We start from the raw sequence: 14592 nt of genomic DNA on the forward strand, positions 1-14592 counted from the left end.
CTAAATTGTACACCACTACACCACCCTTCATCTAATAGTACAAAGTCTTGCATCCTCCAGGTAGACAGCCTTCATTATGCCCCAATACTGACTTGCAAACTGGTGGAATTATTCAGCGGCATGCGTCTAGAGCGGTTAACGTCTTCTGATATGATAAAATATGTATGGTTGTCAATCAAAGGGTCTAATTCAATCACTACTCATCTGCGTGTGAGCAGAGGTGTATCTGATCCGGTGGCCTCTGGTGACATTCGACTGTTTGCTCTCCTTGCCCGCTGAGGATTCCCTCTTCCCTTCGCTGCACCCCCCACAATATTTTTTTTTATGATTCAGATTTATGGAAATTCATCAACAGAAAGCTGCCTCCACAGGATGACGGACAGCTCTGATGAGGCTGTATGTATGTATGTCATGCAGCTACTGGTGTGAGGACCGAGAGGATCGTAACTTGAGTTTATAATAGAGGTACAGGGAAGGCTCTTAGTTGTGTCAGTAGAAACAGGAGCAGCGATTCAGGATTGTGTTTGTGTGAGTCTTAAGTGTAAAGTGTGTGTGTGTGACGTGTGTGTGTGTGTGTGGGGCGTAGTGCCAATGAGCCCTCATTCTATTTCTAACAGAGCTTGAAGCGTGCGCGGGGGGTGGGGGGGTGGGGGGCTTACTCCCTCGACACAGATGGGGTTAAAAGGGGAAGATTAGATGCGTGTGCCCTTGTTTGCATAAAAGGATAAGCGGTTACGCTGACACCCCGCAATTCCTCTGTCATGTTGACATGCTTATGTGCGTGTGTGGAGATTCTCAAATTGTGAAGGGGGGGTTGAGCGATCTTTATGCTTCCATTGCTGTAATAATTGTGAGAGGCTGATTAAGATCTAAGATTTGACTATGGGTATAGTTCAGGAACTATGAAGCACTCTGAGCCCTCGCTGCAGGCCTTTGCACCCAGACCAAGACTTGACCCAGTGCACTAATGTGGTGGTTGACCATATCTAATGAAGAAAATGCAGCACAACACTGGCTGCTAAGTGTTATGTTGGAGAGCCGCCCCTTAGCGTGCATGCTTAATCATGTACAAGTGCACATTCATTCACTGTACACCACTGTCATTTAGTCAGAGCTCAGAGCCTAATACAGATGCACAAAATGCATTCTGTGTTTATAGAAATGCTAACCATAAAAATGTCCATGTTAGTATATTATGGAGCAAACCTTTTTTTTTCAACAATGCCCACATAGCCCACTAGTGTCACAAGTACTTACAGCAGCCAATTTAAGCCCTGCTGCACAGGAAACCAGACAGAGGCCAATGATAGCAGTTATTGGAGTGTCTGTGGCTTCTGAGGGTGCCATCCCTCTCTTTTGCTACTGTGTCATTTCCCTTTGGTTGCTAGGAAAGAGGATAGATGACATGATGGATGTGTTGAGTCTTCTTGGAAGCAGTCAGATAAAGCTTGCAATGGAGAAAGCCACTTCTCGTGGAGACAAAGGAATGCGTAAATATAACTCCTCTGACTTCATGACACGGGATGCTGGAGAACCCTCTCATTATCTCCACCGTGGGTGTCAGTTAAGAGAGAAGACTAATGGACTAACCTCTACTGCTAATCGCTTTTTTATAGGCTCCTATAGAAAAACGATCTCCCCTCAGGAAAGATTAAACCTATTTTTACCAGGCAAATGGCCAAAGCTGCAGATTTACACAAGATCAGAAAAAAAGTTGGGGATATTTTTGTGAAGTAAACCTCTTTGAATATATTCAATGGTACATTTGTTGTGTTTTTCCTCAAGTTGGCTGTTTGAATCGTGTCGTATCAGTTTTATTTAAGCGTAGAGATTTCACGCTTTACATTAATCACTCAGGGAATAACGGATTAATCCATGGCATGAAATCCCAATCTGTCATTTCCTTTTCCTAACCCACAACAATGGGTTTAACAGCATAAACGGATTGTGGTTTATGTTCTTTATCTGCTGGAATACAATTGCTGTAAATATGAATTTAGGAGATCAAACACATTTGGCTGCATTGTTAAGCAGCTTAGCATGTGGGGGCAAAGGAAATAGAGGGAAACAGTCAAGAGACACAAAGGCAGAAGACCTGCTGCCTATCCTAGGTTGACTGTGGGTTTCTGAGCTTCTGTATCCTGTTCAGACAGCTCATCCTAAGGCCTGAGCCGATCTACAAGCATATGATGTGTTGCGCTATGATGCGTTCTGATCTTGGAAATCAGCTATTTTTGTTTGCGACACCGGCATGCAACTAAGTATAAATCCGGCTCAAACCCTGGCCTCTCTAGAGTTGTTTTGCTGGTTGCCAAATATACAGCACAGTAGTTTCCAGGCTGTCCACAACCTCTCAGTATTTGTTTGGTTGTTTGTCATCATCCCCTTTGCCGGGCAGCCTTTTCTCATTTCTCGTCATCCCCCTGCTCTCTGCTATGGAAAGGGCTTCACTTCTCAAAGATAATCTGCCACAATGCAGCTCCCTGTGTCCACTGTTGGCACGGCTGCTGTATCTGCCGCCCCGTGGCTGGAGGCACCGCCAACATTTCGACACGGGGACCAGCAACCAGGCACACTGACAGAGCGCAGGCAGCCAGTGGGACCCGTTTGATTAACAAGCATTCGGAAGCAGTTTGCCTAAGCGTGTCAATGCACCGTTTTGTTGTATCCTGATTACACATTTATGGAAACAGAATGAAAGCAAAAACAACATTTTCCCCCCCAAACCATGATCACAACTTGAGTGCGTGCTGGGATGCAGTTGTTTTTTTAATTGCTTGCCTTTCATGCATATGAGTGCAAGCTACTGAAATCATAATACCCAACCATGATATCTAGGCTAAATTGTAAATAGTGATGTTACAGTAAAAAAAAGGGGAAAAAGACACTCTTTAAACTTATGCAATAATACAATGTCACTGATACAGTACATGTAATAACATGAGGCCTAGTGTTTATCCTGCAGCAAAAGTCAACTTGACCAAGTTTAAATCTTTTACTAATCCGCACATAGTCAAAACATTTTTGCAAATTTGTCAGCAAACTGATCAATATTTTCAGTTGATTCTCCCTGGATAAGAGGGGCAAACCGAGGGAGATGCGCCTCGCAGTCGAGCACTGATAGCCTGGCATGTTTTAAGTTGTTTAAAAATGAATGGGGCTCTTTGCAGATATGTTGAGTGCATGCTTAGAATTGTGGTTAGTTAATATGGCAGGACCGAAAAAGTGGGAGCAGCCATATAAATGCAAATATCTCTGACTGACTGAGTCATTAAGTGATGAAGTTACAGCATTGGTTGGCCAGTTGGCCTAAGAAGGATCTAGCCAATCGCAGAGCAGTCCTCTCTCCAGGCCATCAGATGTTGTCGCTACAGGTTATGGGATGTAGTAGTCTATCCTAATGACCAATATTTTCTCATCATTTTGATGTCAGCGCTGGTGCTACAGTACTTGCACCCTTAGTTCCAGTCAACCTGAATGATCTATTAAACTGGCACGACAAAACCTCTATGCGATTAACATGAAAACCTGAAAATCATTGACTGATTAAGTTACACCGGTAGAGTGTCGCCGCTTCCTGTATCCGTTGTTTCAAATTAAAATCAGTACAGCGTTTCATACACGATCCAGCCACATTGTTAGTCTTGTTATGTTTAATAAGCGTGTGTGATGTAACTCTTGAGAGTGGATGACAATTTGCTATCATGCCAGTACCTTTTTTTGGTGATATTTTCTTTGCTTTTCTGCCTCTATTTTGATAGTTTAGTGGAGAGTGACAGGAAACGAGGAGCGAGTGACGAGGAGTGACATGCTTCAAAGGCCGTAGGGCTCGGGAATCGAACCCGCGACTCGCTGTCAGGCTGCATTACAGCCTACATGTGGTATGCGCCTTAACCGGCCCCATCGGCGCTCCCCTGGTACATTTTTCTACGTCAATATGCCTCTCAGTGTTTTAATATGTCGACAAATCAGATCTGACTTTTTCAGTAGCAGTGTGTAAAGAGTGTCAGCAGGGACAGAGATAACTCTTCATGTTTTGCTGATGAGGCAATGAGTCAAGATTTGTCACAAAGGCAACAGTCGTGTTTCCACAATGCAGAAGCTAACTTTTCAGAGTCGTTGATTTTTATAGGCAATTTAAATCCGAGAATGCCACCCTTGTGCTAAATTCACCCCCTATATAACAGCGGGCTAACACAGCCATAACTCAACATGCCCTCTCCTTTCTCTAGGTCAGTAGGTGACTACAGTGTGAATCATTACTGTTTGCATTTATATGTTAACTAGAGTTTCGGGGGGCTACGCCCCCCTCAACCCCAGCCGCGCACGGGGCCCAGCGTGGCCGTGTGTATATTGGGGGACCCAAATCGCCGGAGTGAAACTGTGGAAAAGTTTGTTTGAAAAAGGAAAAAATTTGAAGAAATAATATTTGTTATGTTTCAGGGGGTCCACAGGGGGTCCGCGGACCCCCTGATGGTCCACTGACCCCCTGTGGAGTGTTGGGACGCGCGGGGACACCCCTGGAACATTGCGGAGCATTGCGGTGTTTTTTTTTTTTTCATGAAGGTGGTTGCTTGTTTCTGGCGCAGGCTGTGCAAACCTGGCAACCCAGCGCATGCTGCCGCAGGTTTAAGTGGCGTAGCGTCATGAGGGTCAGTGGGGCCGTGGCTCGGTCAGTGAAGACCCTGTAGTGCGGATGATATGTGGCATAGAGGGGCAGATTGTAAATCCACAGAGGAAACATCCGTGGGCTACCATTGGTTCAGCGATGTGTGCGGTCGCCCTGCGGCCCCTCCTCCTCCACCAATGTGCAGTATTGAGAGCCCTGACGTCACAACAATTGGAGCGATGGGCACAGCACTGTGGTTGGTTAGGGTACACCTAGGACCCAGGTAGAACCCAGTTAAAGCCTGCATGGGCAAACCCAGTTAGGACCCGCCTTGGTCCCACATAAACATGGCTAGTTGGGGCCCACCTAAGGGCCAGGTAGAAGCTACTTATAGCCTGCATGGGCATCGCAGTTGGGACTGAAGTGGATGCCGCTGACATTGCTGACATGGGGTCCATATGGTTTAGCCCACCTTGAAACCATATGGGAACTACGCTGGCATGCTGGCTGTAATGCAAACGCTGCATCATACCTGCAGTGTGTAGTTTGATGTTGTGTGTGTAACAGATATACCTGCAGTGTGTAGATCAATGTCCATAGGAAAGTCAATGCCCAGCAGTGTTTTTTTTCCACAGCAGAGTTTCTAGTGTCTCTGTGTCTCTCTGGAAGAGGTTGCACATGAACTCTGCAGCCGCACTGAGGCGCTCCAACACAAACACTCTGACATTAAGCTGCTTCACACAACAAACATCAGCACCACGCTGCTGTTTGTCCAAAAGACACAATATCTCCTCTCCCACCGACGTCATGTGTTCATTTATCGACAGCCGTACAGACTCCTTTTGACACATTTTACGTCGTTTATCCAGCTCTCACTGACTCTCCACATCGGGCTGTTATTTTGCTGCGATCAAGTCAACGATGTGAGAGATTAGCTATCACAGACGGACGGACAGGGGGTGAAACATAGTCTTGCGCCATGCCTTTCGGCCTGGCGGAGACAATAAAAAACCGAAAGTAAAGGAAATGGCCATTTCTGCAACAGAAGTAGTCAATAAACTATGCTATGAAAACATGGGCCACATTGGCAAAGAATGTAAGAAAGAGGCAATCATGTAGAAAATAGCCGATCTCCAAGCTTACAAAGCCTGTCAACGTGAGGCGTTTCGAGCTTGTAGATCGGCTATTTTCACAATATTTACTTGTGGAACGGAGTCAAACAGAATGGGGGGGTCCCAGATCAAGTACGTGTATTTGGGGGGGGGGGGGGGGGGGGGGGGGGGGGGGGCGGCGTGAAAGGGTTGATAAACACTGCTCTAATCGGAGCGAAATTATCTGAAATTACTACATGACCATAATGCAGGCTAACTTGCGTTGCACGGGGCGGTCCTGCCATTACGTTAGTTACTGTAGTTGCTGTGGAGCTACATAGTTCTCCAGAAGACACACACAAACATACACCATCTACAATGGACGAACTGAGCAGCAATATAGACATTCACCACACGAACGTGCATTGTTGACAAAGTGATTGCACAGCCGCTGCAGGCATGACAACCAGGTTAGCGTTAGCGACATGGCAGCTATCACAGCGCCCTGTCCGTCGTGCTGCAACTGCCTGTGATGGCTACAGCAGTAACAGCAAGCTGTCTGCGATGCCATTGTCTGGAGACTGCTGTTAGCGTGACACGACCAATGAGAGTGAGCGCTGTAGTTGTTGCTAAGATACGGTGGCGTCTCTGGCCCATAGCTTGTAGATCTCTCACACATGATTGGCGTAGGCTGCGTTGCCAGGTCTGACTTTGTGTCTAAGCAATGGTCGGCTTATTTTTGCGCGCCTTTGGGCTCGTTTGCATTGTGCGCACGGCAGCGCTTGTTTAGCGTACGTCAGCGCGACGTGGCAACGGACGTGGCAACGTCAAAGGTGATTGGCTGGTGAAAAGAAACACCCGACGTTACACCAGAAATGGTGCCTGGAGAAAATGGTGACCAAAAAAAAAGTTTGGAAAAAAAGGAAAAAACCCCCGCAGCGGCTGCCTGCTGTTGTGGTGATGAGGTCGTGCGCACGGTAAACGGTACGAAGCTGCCTCCCCTTCCGTTTTGTCCGACATTTGGTGAGTAGAATTAATTATGTTGCGCGGTGGAAAAGGTGTAATGAGCAGTGAGATGTCCCCTACGCGAGGCGTAAATTCAGCGCGGCCGGCGTGGCGAGTCAGTTGGCGACATGTGGTCTGGCGGTGCGTTGTTTAGTCGATAACAGAGCTGTGGGGTGTGGACACCGAGGGTGCGGAAGTTGGTCGCCATTTATATAGTTAGATGTTTCTTCCCGGCAAATCGGACTCCTCATAAACAGAGACAAAGACACAGCTTTGAACTAGAAAGCAGTAGGGGGTGAATCTGCTTCATTCTGCTTTTCATGTCTCTCTCCATGGCTGCATAATAAGGAATCTCTGTCAAGCGCGACAAAGAGGCAGTCGCGCAATCAACTTAAACAAAGGCCTCATCACCTCCCGCTCGCTGAAGAGCAATATGAACCGCTAACCTTTGAGGAGTCATTTATTTACACCATTCAGGCACACTCTCCTCGTCCCTGCAGCTGCTGCCACAACATGAAAAGCGAGTGATGCATATATTCCTCCCATGGACTGGAGGGTAGAGGGAGGGGAGGATATATTCCTCGCTGGAGAGGGGTAGGAGTGCCTCTAAAGCCCTAAAGGGCAAAAGGCTGCAGGGCTTGTGGAAAGAGCTGCCTCAGCGGGAGGCTGATTATACCTCCAAAGGGATCCGCTTTGCACATCTAGCATGTGCAAACTCAAACAAAGGAGCATGGCTGAAGGCAGGCGGTTGATGGTGGGTGGGGGCACGAGGGGCAGAGAGGCCCAGCTCTAGCTGCTTCAGTGGTGTGACACCTTTATGACCATGCTAATAAAGTGCTTCTGGGACACCAGCGCCTCCCACACCTCGGCCCGCACACACGCCGTGCCTGCCGTGAGCAGCCTGACTGGGCCCTTGGACCTATGTTTATGGACCCACGGATCAATACACTCCCCAAGAGTCTGTATTAAAGTCAGAGCTGAGTAGCATGCCCGTTGATCACTGGACGAGGGGAGGGGCCCCAAGATGACCATTACCGGATTTCGGAAGAGGCCTATAAAAGGGCAGACACGCTTGAGAGGGGGATCTGAATCGGTGCTGTAATTCAGAATGGCCTCATGCCCGTGTTATTCCCCCTGTTCCTGTTCTGTTCCACCGTCTTCAGAGTGCATGCTAATTCACGGAGCGGCAGCTGATTATTCCAGCCGCATCCCTCACCCCTGTTTCCCAGCGCCCTCGCTGCTGAAAATGCAAATGTGAAGCGTGACGAAACAATGCAGGCCCATCTCCGACACGTTCAAGCCCCTGGTGTCCCTATTTCACTCCACAGCTTATGCACCTCCTCCAGGTCTTCAGTAATTACCCTCGTTGGATCGTTACGCCTAATCATACTTGATTTTGGGATGCGCCGCCATTGTCTCTACTTGTTAGCCCCTTATACTGCTCGGTTCTGATAGACTACTCTGATAATACTGAGGGAATGAGACTCACTTACTTACAGACTTACAGACACGCACAAAAGCATGTGCACGCACAGTCGCACACACACATTGGGTTGGATGACTTTTTCGGGGGTTGGGCTGTGTGTGCATGTCTAATATGGTGGCCTGATTCATTTAAGGATGATTGTTCTGCTGCCAGTGATTAATCCCTCCAGGACCTGATCGTGTCAGCGGGAGATAAATAGAATAAAAGGATAAAAAAACAACAGCAACATTTGGGAAAAGAATAATTAATAAATTTCTATTTTGTATAGCAGGCTCCCTTAAAAGGGAAGGGGAGGGGTGCGTGAAGCTGGCTCCCAATTTGTTCTCACTTTGTTCCAGTAATAAGATCCAGGCCTTCCCATTCCAGTGGACGAGATAATTAACTCCTGGGGATAAACTGCAAAGAGGGGGCCCCCGTCTCTTGATTTATGGCACACACAGATCTGCAGCCCTGGCTGAGCATAGTTACATAAATTGCAGACTTTGCTTGATATATGTTTTCAGAGATAGATAGGAATAGATGACAAGTGATTGTGGGGAAGGGGGGCTGGTTGGGTTAAACCAGCGGAGGAATAGAAGATGCAGGGATTTCGGCTCTGCTGTTGCATTCATTGTTGGGTTTTGTTATGTTTTTGTTTAATCAATAGTTGCAAAAACAATCCCCACTTCACTTTTTTGTTTTGAAATCTTGAATTGAATTCCGCTTTATACAAAAAAAGCTTAATTAAAAAATAGCCGATCTACAAGCTCACAATGCGTTGCATCACGACACACCGTGTCAGCTTGTAGATCTGCTGTTTTCAAAGCATTAAAAAAAAAAAATCGAAACATTTTGAAAATGTGTGCCTGTAATGACATTCCCCAAATAGGGAAGACAGGGTTAATGTGATTAAGTCATAAGAGATGTTATCCAATTCAATAAGGATTATGAACCTAAATTGAGTTTGCATGACTTGGAGAGGACTGAGAGTGATGAGTCACTGCAGAGTGCCCATGACTTCAAGCAGGTGGGGATGGCCAGTATCTGTGTTTGTTCTCTACTGGGCTGTTCTTAGAAACACCATGGTCAGTGTGTGTGATTGAAGCGGCAGTATGACTCAAGTCAGACTAATTTCCGTTGCTGGAACCTGCCTCTCATTTCCTGCATTGTCCTGCCCTGTTCAGCAGCTCCTCTGGAATGTGCACCATAATGATTTCCCCCCATTGTTTCCGTCAGCCTCACCACAGCTCATTGCCTTACTGGAGATGAACCATGACCTGATCTGCGTCTTTAGAGAATGGAGAGCCTTCTTTCCGTTTGCCAGAATTGTTCCTTTGTGGCTCTAATTGACTCTAATTTCCCGTTTCATTCTTGTTTTTTCTTTCAGAAACATGTTGAAGACCCTGGTGAAACTGGAACCTGAAAGCTAGCCTTCAACAACGCCAAGGCGAAGGTCTACTCCCTCCCTCTTGTCGTCCCTTCTCTCCTCTTCCTCTGCCGCTGCTTGTAGGGCCCTGTTAGGAATGGAGGACCGGCAGGTGACACGCAGGACTTTATCGCTTCGGCCTAAAATACAAGCTATAGCTGTCCTGCTAGGCTACTGGCTCTTAGCAACCTCTAGTACCTTGTGTAGGGGACAGACATTAACTAGCTTCTATCCTGAACGTCGGGAGTGGGCGTTCAACCACCTCACCGTCCACCAGACCACAGGGGCATTGTACATCGGAGCGGTCAACCGAGTTTACAAACTCTCCGGCAACCTGACCCTTCTGGTTTCCCATGACACGGGTCCGGAGGATGACAACAAGGCCTGCTACCCGCCTCTGATCGTTCAGCCATGCACGGAGCCCCTGGTCTCCACCAACAACGTCAACAAGCTTCTACTCATCGACTACTCCCAGAACCGCCTGCTGGCCTGTGGCAGCCTCTACCAGGGTGTCTGCAAACTCCTCCGGCTGGATGATCTCTTCATCCTGGTGGAACCATCCCATAAGAAAGAGCACTACCTCTCCAGTGTTAACCAAACGGGGACCATGTATGGGGTCATCGTGCCCTCAAAGGGCCAGGATGGCACACTATACATAGGCACAGCCGTAGACGGCAAGCAGGACTACTTCCCGACCATCTCCAGTCGCAAGCTGCCCCGCGACCCAGAGTCCTCCTCCATGCTCGACTATGAACTCCACACAGACTTTGTATCGTCCCTCATCAAGATCCCCTCTGACACACTGGCGCTGGTCTCCCACTTCGACATCTACTATGTGTATGGCTTTGCCAGTGGCGGCTTTGTCTACTTCCTTACCGTGCAGCCCGAGACACCAGAGAACAGTATGTCATCTGGCGGCTCCGCCAGCGACCTCTTCTACACCTCTCGCATCGTGCGCCTCTGCAAGGACGACCGCAAGTTCCACTCCTACGTGTCGCTGCCCGTGGGCTGCGTGCGGAACGGCATTGAGTACCGGCTGCTGCAGGCCGCTTACCTCGGCAAGCCAGGCCGCGTGCTCGCCGCCTCGCTCAACATCAGCGCGCAGGACGACGTCCTCTTCACCGTCTTCTCCAAGGGCCAGAAGCAGTTCCACCGCCCGCCGGACGACTCGGCGCTCTGCGTCTTCTCCATCCGCGACATCAACCTGCGCATCAAGGAGCGCCTGCAGTCCTGCTACCAGGGGGAGGGGCATCTGGAGCTCAACTGGCTGCTGGGAAAGGAAGTGCATTGCACCAAAGCGGTGAGTGGCAGCGATACTACACATACATTAGCACAGATTCACAAATACACAGTGCGCATCAAATTCACATTCAGTGCAGTATGAATATTATTAACACAGCCGTATGCCTCTTTTATGTCGCTGGATCAAAACAATCCATTCTGTGGCTCCATGTCCTTCTGTTTAATATTCAACAGTGCAGCACTGTTCTTATGGGGAAATCTAAGTCTTCTAAGTATCAAGAACTGAATCAACTAACCAGTCCAATGCACACATCGAGGGATGCATTTCTGTATCAGCCTACAGCCGAGACGAGTTGAGGCAACAGAATAATGAATTTGTGGTGCATTTGAATTAGTGGAGGGAATTCTGTTGAGGTTCATGGCGTTGCTTCCATTCAGAAGCTTCCATGTTCTCTCCTTTAAAATAGAAACTTTAAACAGCTGGGGCAAGGCAGTGACCAAAGTTGGTCAATGATGGGCCAAGAAACCACATTTTCCAAAGACGCTGCAGCGTTTGCACTAATTAAAACATACACTGTCAAGTGACATGCCGTAGCACAGAATCCTGTTATCAAATCACTATCTCACTGTAATTATGCCTAATTATTTTTGTGGCTTTGTAATCCTTTTAAAGTAATTTTATTGTACAGCATATTCTCATTGAGAGAAACTCATACATGAGAGGTGGATTTATGTTGCTTGGCAACCCTCAAAGCGATAATATTTTCCTTCAGCACAATCCAAACAAACATACTCCACCACCCCCCACAGAGTGAGTGCGTGTGTGTGTGTGTGTGTGTGTGTGTACGCACGCGCGCACTAATGGAAAGCTGATCACAACACTCTTTTCTTTCTTCCAGTTATTCTATAGATCTCTACATACCTACAGTATCGTGTCAAGTCCTGTTAGGTTTCTTTTCAGTCCCGGGAGATTACGGTCCTCTGTGTCTTCCCTCTGTAATTGCTATTAAGAATCAAAAGGGGAATAATGAACACTAATGACTAGCTTTGTGTGTGTGTGTGTGTGTGTGTGTGTGTGTGTGTGTGTGTGTGTGTGTGTGTGTGTGTGTGTGTGTGTGTGTGTATATGGGAGAGATTCACATTCACACACATACAGTACTTGGTTCATTTGGACATACGTGCACTGTGCTGGACTCGTGTCATGGTCTTGGGGGCAGTGTGCAGGAGCAGTGGGGAGGGGGCAAATATATATTTTTGTTGGGTCTTAACGATATCCCTGCCTGCTCCGCTGTGATGAGAACCACCACTCTGCCTCCTTGGCTGCTAATCCCCCCAGGGACCCCCTATTGACCGCTTTTATTAACATCAGTAAATTCCCCATTAGCGTAATGTCAGAGGTGATTGTCAGGAGGAGAGAGACGTTATCTGGAACCGGCGCTGTTCGGTTTCATTAGCCACCGCCGAGTAAGAGGCGGCGTAGATAGACGAGGTCGAAAGGAGGGGCGGGGTAGCGGGCGGAGGAGGGAGAAACGGTATGTCTCAGCGTCAAGCCTTTTCTAACCGTGGGAAGACAGAATTGGAACCTTTTCTCAGCTCCCAGCTGAATCCCTCATCATCTCTCCATGGGGTCTTCAGTCAACTTCGAAGGGTGCCGGGCACCACACTAGCCAGCTAGCTACCTACAAGGCTGTACCTCCCACTCCCCTCCTTTAGTTCTCATTATCACATCTCACTAGCACTCTGAGCTGCCAATAATGCTCTGTTCTCCTTTCATGTTGCACGCCAAGAATACACTGGCCCTGTGTCTGTAGCCTCACAGATAAGTGGATGTCAAATGCCTGCTTAGGACCAGACAGTCCTCGTGGTCAATGAGGAGTCAATAAATCTATAGTGTTTAACGGATTATGCAGAAAGATGTCAATGGATTAGAAAGTCTTTAGGTCCGTACAAATCACATTTAACAGCAGGATAGGATATGTCAGCCATGTTAACCTTGACTGCTTATTTCGTCTTCCTGTTTAAAAGAGTGTGACTGTTTTTTCTACCATGGGAAAGGAGCTTCACTTGGTTGCCTCTGTTAGGGGAAAAGAAATCAATTTGGCCTAGAACCCAGTATATCTCTGTACACTACTCATACTTGAAATACTTGTAAAAAAAAAAAAAGAAGGTGAATCAAGGTTAGATCAACCCCTAGAGACTGAGGTTTGTTCTTCATGGGTTTCTCAGTGAAAAACTCCACATGCTGTACCAATGCTAACAGCGGGTAGGCAGAAGTGCAGCGAGCATTAATTATAGCCCTTGGTCTGCCTCTTATATCCTGCAGACATTCCAGTGTGTGTAGTGTGCTTACATGCAGGTCAGAGTCTGAAGCTGGAGGTATCTGACGTTGAGCCAGGGGATACAGACACAGCAGCCCATCAAAGATTTATCACCCCAGTCTTCCAGCTCTTTTACTGTCTGGAGATTCACACCATCTCCGAAGTTGCAATAGGATTCTGTCTCTATCAGGCCCGCTGTCTCACAGTGCGGGTTTTTCCTCTGTCTGGAGCCGTCAGCATTTCTTTTTCTCTCCGAGTTCGGTGGCCTAACAACTAATTACCGTTCCGCACAAGAGTGAAAAATGAGAGCTTGTATTGATAACAATGACATCCTAGAGGACGGCGTGACGTTGAAGACCAGATACCCTGTCCCTCTTAATTCACTCCTTCGCTTTAATTCCACGCCAAAGCTTGACATGTGGAACTGTGTTATATTATGTCACAGTGGTGTTTAATATCATTATGTAGGCCGGCGTTGAAGCAGACCAGCCCCAGCGTAACTGCTGATGCTGAGTATAGATTAAACAGACATTTTTATTTTACACCCATTGGGTTACTTGATAAGGATTAATAGCACCGGTGTACTGTCTCTATATTTAGACCACAGCTCTGGTAAAGATTAGCAATGTAATTAGCGCTAGATGAAACAGACGGTGCTGTGGTGAATCCACATAACTCTCAACCAGTAGTGGGGATTTACTCAAATGTAGATGGGGGCTATGCTAGTCTGTGTGTGTGTGCAGCGAGAAGGTGTGCCGGGAAACTTGACCGCTTGGGATCCAATGGGATTTGGGTTGGCTGCCAAGTCTGGTAAGCATACATCATCTTAACGATCTTGATATAATCAGAACCAAACGGTCTGGATCCCCATCAGACCTTGTGGAATCTCTGCATGCATTTGAAGGAGTAGCTATTGATAAGCCAGAGACTGACACACACACACACACACACACACACACACACACACACACACACACACACACACACACACACACACACACACACACACACACACACACACACACACACACTGCCCATAACTAATTACTTAAATATACTGTAAACAATCTCTTAACTTATGATGCCCATTTGATTAAAAAAAGAAAAAAGAGAGAGAGAGAGAGAGAGAGAGAGAGAGAAACGGGCAGATTGCACTGTAAGCTGAGCTCAATTTAGATTTCCCTGTTTAAATATCACATGGGATTGGCTGCCTCACCTATCCCTCTGTGCTATTTTTGGCCAAGTGGAATGAAAGGAAATGCCATAAAGTGGGGGGTGGGGGGGTGACTATGAGAGCGGAGGCGATTACTCCCCGTCAGCATTATTGCTTCTTCCCCCCCCCCCCCCCCCCTTTGCTCTGCCTGTGAAAGAAAAAACCTTCACAGCCATGATGTGCAGTGTGAGGCTCCCAGGGTAGGAAACATCACTCATACTGG

General features: G+C 47.4%; 2 protein-coding genes across 4 annotated transcripts in view; both read left to right on the forward strand.

Annotated features, from left to right (window-relative positions):
- Nucleotides 1-14592, forward strand: part of csrnp2 (cysteine-serine-rich nuclear protein 2) — a 352543-nt gene that overhangs the window by 324301 nt on the left and 13650 nt on the right. The gene's annotated exons all lie outside the window — the stretch shown is intronic.
- Nucleotides 1-14592, forward strand: part of plxna2 (plexin A2) — a 211741-nt gene that overhangs the window by 24108 nt on the left and 173041 nt on the right. For all 3 annotated transcript variants that reach the window (XR_014601560.1, XR_014601561.1, XM_084068097.1), the window contains exon 2: nucleotides 9558-10896. Coding sequence is in view for 1 of the 3 variants with exons in the window: in XM_084068097.1 (XP_083924223.1) it covers nucleotides 9694-10896 (1203 nt within the window). In the remaining 2 variants the exon portion in view is untranslated. The remainder of the gene's footprint in view (nucleotides 1-9557; nucleotides 10897-14592) is intronic.

Source organism: Gymnoscopelus microlampas (genome assembly GCF_963454915.1).
Source record: "Gymnoscopelus microlampas genome assembly, chromosome: 10".
In the NCBI taxonomy this organism is placed as follows: domain Eukaryota; kingdom Metazoa; phylum Chordata; class Actinopteri; order Myctophiformes; family Myctophidae; genus Gymnoscopelus; species Gymnoscopelus microlampas.